This window comes from Pangasianodon hypophthalmus, chromosome 28, assembly GCF_027358585.1.
Source record: "Pangasianodon hypophthalmus isolate fPanHyp1 chromosome 28, fPanHyp1.pri, whole genome shotgun sequence".
Lineage (NCBI taxonomy): Eukaryota > Metazoa > Chordata > Actinopteri > Siluriformes > Pangasiidae > Pangasianodon > Pangasianodon hypophthalmus.
The window spans coordinates 14,007,350-14,013,801 of NC_069737.1; the positions used below are offsets into that span (position 1 = coordinate 14,007,350).

At 37.6% G+C, this 6,452-nt stretch overlaps 1 protein-coding gene across 2 annotated transcripts in view; it reads right to left on the reverse strand.

Moving 5' to 3' along the window:
• The window catches only part of tmem144a (transmembrane protein 144a), a 7,485-nt gene extending 1,344 nt beyond the window's left edge, over positions 1-6,141 (reverse strand). The window contains exons 1-8 of one of the 2 annotated variants that reach the window (XM_053231135.1): positions 5,923-6,141; positions 3,766-3,921; positions 3,439-3,561; positions 2,430-2,529; positions 1,355-1,435; positions 1,187-1,265; positions 879-955; positions 292-410 (exon numbers count right to left, since the gene is read on the reverse strand). In XM_053231135.1, coding sequence (XP_053087110.1) covers positions 292-410; positions 879-955; positions 1,187-1,265; positions 1,355-1,435; positions 2,430-2,529; positions 3,439-3,561; positions 3,766-3,919 — 733 coding nt within the window. In that variant the 5' untranslated portion in view covers positions 3,920-3,921; positions 5,923-6,141. Of the gene's footprint in view, positions 1-291; positions 411-878; positions 956-1,186; positions 1,266-1,354; positions 1,436-2,429; positions 2,530-3,438; positions 3,562-3,765; positions 3,922-5,486; positions 5,536-5,922 lie in introns of those variants that run through there. The other variant, XM_053231136.1, reaches the window with a different exon arrangement.
• Between the last annotated feature and the right edge of the window lie 311 nt (positions 6,142-6,452).

Consider the following 6,452-nt stretch of genomic DNA (forward strand, 5'->3'; position numbering starts at 1 on the left):
AGAGAGAGGAAAAAACTAGGCTGGTGAGGCACCGACTATTTATAGCTGCTATAACATAAGTGCTAACAGGAAATAACTTGTTTCTCAAAAGCTTTGAATGTAACCATGAACGGAAAAATCATATTAATATCCTTCATTAATAACTTAAAATTTGTAATCCTTGGCAAATTGCTGTGCTTTTGTAAGAGGAATAAACCTCTCTGAGATGTGCTGTTATAGGAAAATAATCACTGCCCTTCCACTGCGTTAAACGGTCACATCATGAAGAGAGAAGTGTTGACCTGGACTTACCGAACTGGCTCGCCCCAACAAACTGGCTGTCCTGCTGATCCGCATGGTTTTTGATGTACAGCATTGGGATGAACGACGAGCCGTAAAGGAGTCCTGCTACTACGGCAAGCGCCGAACCGCTGAGAAAAAAGAATCGTTACAGTATAAACAAAACATCAGTTAGGCAAAAACACGGCAAACAGAATAAAATATTGTTGTAGAATTGTGATATAAATCTACATTATTTATACCATTTTTCCCATTGAACATTCAAAAACAAGAACTGGTCTAAACAGGCAAAAATAACAGAACTATTAGAGAATATTTATATTATTCCAAAAAGGGAGAAGTTTTTAAACTTTTAAACTAGTATTTAAACTAGTATATATCTTACTGAATGATAATGAAGGGATATCTGTAATATGTCTTACTACATATTGGGCTTCATTTTGTCCTGGGGTGTGCAAACTTTTGCCCTGGACTATATAACAGCAACTTTTACTTGGAAACTGTCCATCTAACTGATAAGTCCTGCTTCAGCAAAACACTCCTCAGTGTTATTAGGAAAATGATCTCTGCCTACAGTCTAGAATCATTATTATACTCACACCAGGCGCTTAGTGAAGGGTGGCAACATGTCCACCCACGAGTTATCTGATGATGTTTGAGGGTCATTGTTCACAGTCTGAAACAGAGAAGATCACAGAAAGCTTATTTTACTAGAAACAATATTACTAGAACAACACCGTCATCCAATAAGGAGTGTTTATAAAACCAGGACGTCGCTTCCAGCAGTTGATTATTAACAAGCAGCTGCTGTAACACTTTAATTTCCCCATGAGGAATTAATAAAAGTTTACTTTATCTTATCTTATTCAACATCTTACACACACACACACACGACCAGAAGACGTACACTGTCTATTAGCAGAGGCGTCTCTTCGGATGTAGCAGATCTCTGAACGTCACTCTTCACAAAGAAAAAGACGATAGCGCTGTGGGGACGCCACCGATACCATTAACACACTCAGAAATGAAGAGGAAACACACTATGAAGACAAGAATGTGTGTGTTTGTGTGGTACCTAAGCAAACACAACCCGGCTCCGCAGTAGTTAAGTGTTGGTTTGGTGACTTTCTCCGGCTCGATACCAAACCAGCCAAATCTGAGGACACAGTAAGACAGAGTGGAGTCTTATTCCTACACCTGGAAATGTGAAAGACTGACGATATTAGGACAGATTTTTCGGCCCTAATCAGATTTTTCATCCACTAAACCTGACACACAATGAGTTTTTCTCAGAATAAAACACCACATTTTTGGATTACGCTCACAAATCCAAATCATAGTTCTAACCAACCGATCCTGACTTCTTGAAATCTGGGATCCTGCTGAATTTTCTGTGAATAAACACGAACAAAATATGGCAAGTTACAGTTCCTGCACATGCCACACCCCAGAAGCGCTCTGTAAGGATCAAAAACGTACGTAAAGACCACTTGGAGTTCACTTTTCAAAGCTTTGAAGCTTTTAAAGTGTTCTAAGTTTTCTTCTGTACATGGAAAAGTTCCACCATTGGTAAATTTACTACCACAAATTGTGTAAACATTAGGTGAAATAAATCACTTATATATAAAACGGGTTTGTCTAAAACATAAATTCTGTTTACTCGGGCTGAATACACTCAGGTGACCTAATGCGAGTAGAGACGCCTCCTTGTGCTGATGGGTTGGATTTTGGTGCTCCAGCCACAGAGACTGGAGTTTCTCCTCTGTGCAGATTGGAAAAGAGAAAATTCCCCAAATATTACAATCATTTTGCTGACTTAATAACTGACCCCATCTTTAAAAGCATCAGAACACAGGCTAACACAGTTAAGTGTGATTTTTCTTTCCGGTTTCTGCATGCAATTTACTGTTCTTAACGCTTTGTCATTGTATTGAAGTAATTTAAAGTAATTGAGAGTAAAAAGACAGAAGGAAGAACCTCAGACGCACGTCCAGTTGGTGCCTTCGATGATGACCGTTTAATAACTTCAGTCAGAAACTACTCTAAAATCGCTACCTTGAATGCTTTCCCTTTGAAAGAACCACACATACATTTGCTAACTATTTTTTTTTCTGAGAACATGGTAGTTTTTTGTTTTACTCTGATCTTACCGTGAGCTGGCCCAGCCCATCAGGAGGTTGAAGGTAGCCCATATCAAAAGGCCTAGCCCGAGACCTATGGTCTTAAGTATGGGCACAACTGTGACATTACCTAAAGGAAAACAGAAAGAATGTAAAACTTCCTTTGCGACAAATTGCTGAATGTAAGATTTTCGAATTCATTCCTCTCGTTCTATTGCAAGCCATTTTCTTAAAGTGGGTTAGGCAGCGCCTTTCACCACTGCACGTGTTGATCTCATGGCTGCAAATGCAAAATACTACACAGTGAACGTTAATTCAAGGCTATGTCCTAACCCACACACACGTATCAAGTAGTATGCCTAAAAAAGTAAACTTTATTGTTGTAGCTAGTTACCTACTTTAAATACAGTGAACAAAACTATCACTTCTATTCGCTTACGGTGTGTGTATTTTTTTAATTAACCTACTTAATTCTACTTGTTTTTGTGTATTTTATTCTCCAGCCTGTCAATAGCATAGGCCCCAGATGAGTCACTCTTGCCCAATATAAAAGAGTATGACATGCAAAAAAGACAAACACACAAACACTTCTTGTAAGCCTGCAATAAGTTCTCTAACTAAACAACTTCACTACTAGACAATTAGACAAATTCCACAAAGAGGATACATCAGCACACAAGCATTCACCAGCTTCGCTACAAAATACAGAACAAATAAACGTCAGAATCTCTGCTCCTCTGTTTGCTCTTCTCTCCATCTCTCCTGATTGGCTGCAGCTCCTGCCAGTCACCATGTAATCAGACTTCTTTTATTTAAAATTACAAATCTAGCTATATCTAGATATGTTTTCACGGCTATATCTGCGCTGGATATGAGGGCAAAAAATAACACAAACTTTCTTTGAAGAAACTATGTGCCAAAAATGCTGAGACAAGTTTACGTCTTCCGAGGGGAACCTGAGTAACAAGGGAAAACTGACACCCAGAGGAACACAAGTCCTGGGGGAACTCAATTTAATGCTTGTTGTGGTTCGAGTTACCTGTAGCCCAGATGGCTCCTCCCAGCATAGCCAGAGGCCAGAACTTTGGGCTGCTCAAAATGATGTTCGCAATCATAGACACCGTCCATATAGCAGCACAAAGCACCCACTGGAAAAACATGCCTAAAACACACATACACACACACGCGCGCACACACACATGGGTCCATTGATAGTATACAAGAACAATGAATAGCACAGGGTCCAAATTTTTAAAAGAAAACACCACTTCCCAAAATTTCCAGTAGTTTATGCTTGAAATATTCAGTAATGCAGTTGTTGATCTCACACACACACATACACACGCAAAAGGTTTGTATGTCTCACCATCGCCAGTGTCGATCTTCTTTACAGGAACGAAGTTGCTCCCGTAGAAGAGGACGGACACCGCGCAGGACACGAAGCCATACGTCAGGTCAGTGGTGTTCGTGCCATTAGAGGAACCTCTGAGGAGGTGAGAGGGATCCAGCAGCAACTCCATCTCTGTTAGTTCATCATAGATAGATAGATAGATAGATTCGAAATTTTATTTCAAAGATTCATAAAGTTCAGACTAGTTTCTTTTTGTCCACAAGCATCCTCACTTCATATCTTTTTTTTAAATGAAAATAACAATTTGACAAAAGAATGATTGCAGTCACATTGGTACTGAGTGTTAAAGTGACAAAGTCATGTGATCTGTACAAATACAGCTTCATTACATCATACTGTGTTGAAACCTTCCGCGCACACACACACACACACACACACACACACACACACACACCAATCATGTGCAAACCACAGACTTTAATTTAGATGACTCAACCCAATGCAAATGACTGAGTCAGCATTAGCCTTTGCTAGAATCCTGACTAGTAAGGAATAAAATACTTCACGGTGTGCTGTTAGAGGCAAATAATCAACAACAGGGTGGTGTGATGTGGTCTGACGTGACATGAAGTTAGATTTTCCACCACGAAGTTGAATATTTTCCAATAACGGCACATCCCAGAGTGTTTTATTCCACTTATACTACTTACTTTTATAGCAGCTAGTTGCTTAACCGGCCTCTATTTTTTTCTCAAAAAGCCACAAAAAAAAAAAAAAAACATATCATTTACTGAGAAACAACAGAGTCCTCTGTCCTGAAGACTCTCCTGTGGTGGAAAACTTCCTGACTGTTACGAAGCACTGACACTGTAGACTCCTTCTGTAAATGCTAAATAAAAGTCTGCTAACAGAAAACTTCACCATATCAGCGACTACGTTTACATACGTTTAAGGTCTATATTCGGGTTACAGCCATATTCCGAATACGATGTTTATATGCGTACAGGCATAGGAATATTCTTGTATACATGGTCGTTGTAAGTACGCCTGAGTCGCCATTCCTAAATACCTAGCCTACAGCTAAGCATCTTTTAGTACCCATGATTCCTTGTGGACGGAGCATGTGCATATATCTTCTTTCAGTGGATTTTCCGAATAAGGTGTTTACATGCAACAAATTTCCGATTAAAACTGGCATAATCCAGGGCTGGGAATCGGAATTTGGGGAATCAGAATATTGTCTTATAATCTGAATCAGGCGATCAGATTGCGGTGTTTACATGCACGACTCAATACTAATCAGAATATCGCCAAATTCTGATTAATATTGGAATATTGATGTGCATGTAAACATAGCCAATGAGTACACATTTTTCTTCATTAAATAACTTTTTTTTTTTATCAGTTTTTTATTATTAGGCTTAAATTATGTAGCAGGTCTGGCATACAAATCATTTTGTAACCTGTTACTATAGAAATGATAAAGTATTAGAACAAATTCCTATAAGCCTGAGATTTGAATTACAGCCAGAACTATTATCAGAGCTGCTGCTATAGACAATGAATCAATACAAACTGACAGTTATGGCACAAATGTGTTTAATAATGAATTTTAAGCTTTAAATATAAAAAACTGCATCCAGTTTATCATCATATGAACTGTATGACTAAACTTTTAACATTCAAATCAAACTGTGTCGAGTTTCTCCATTTTGTTTTTTTTTTTTGTTTTTTACCTCAGAACATTTTGGCGTCACGCAGCGCGTGCATCAGCTAGCTCGTGAAAGGGGCGTGGCCTGCGACTTAAAGGTGGGGTTATAGGTTAGCAATAATCTGCATAGTATTATTATTATTATTATTATTATGATTATTATGATTATAATAATGATTATTATTATTATTATCCAGTTAAGTTTGTATATGTAACTACTGAATGCGGAATTATTCTATTCTTCGTTGACATGTCACCATGGCTTGCCTGATTTTCAGGGTTTAGTTAATTTGAAAAATAAAATAAAATCATACACACTCGGATTTTTGGCGCCAGCTACCATAAATATTAAAATTTAAACTTTTATGTTTACATTACGTTTTTATTAATTGCTCAAACATTGTGTACAACACATTTACCTGTATGACTGTGTGAGTTTACAAATAAACAATCTAACTTACCGTTTGTTTGTTTTTTTCAGGTTTAAAACGCCACCAGATTCTGGATTCAGATTCTCCAAACACACCGAGGTTTAATAAACTAACTATCATTCATGGTTTGCAGTTTTATGATCCACAAAACAGAGAACAAACAAAAGGCTGTAACTCATCTGAGGTAGAAATCAAAATTTCCGGGTTCTGTGTATCAGCTGACTGCTGTCACGTGGCTTAAAACGTCACACGGATGCCGGAAGTAAATTGGCCAATGCGTTGCAAGTCCTGTTTATCTTTTTATATATATGTTTATCTATATATACTTTTAGGTGATTTTGATTGATTTGCTCTTTTTTAATGGACTTGCGGATTATTATTATTATTATTATTATTATTATTATTACTTAAGACACATGTTCATAATTAGCAATATTAGGAAGGTTCTGCAGTACAGGTACGGTCATAAAAAACTACAATTCCCATGAACACCTAGCGTGAAAAGAAATAAATAATAAAATTTAAATTAATTTTCAAAATGCTTAGAGTGCGTATCTATC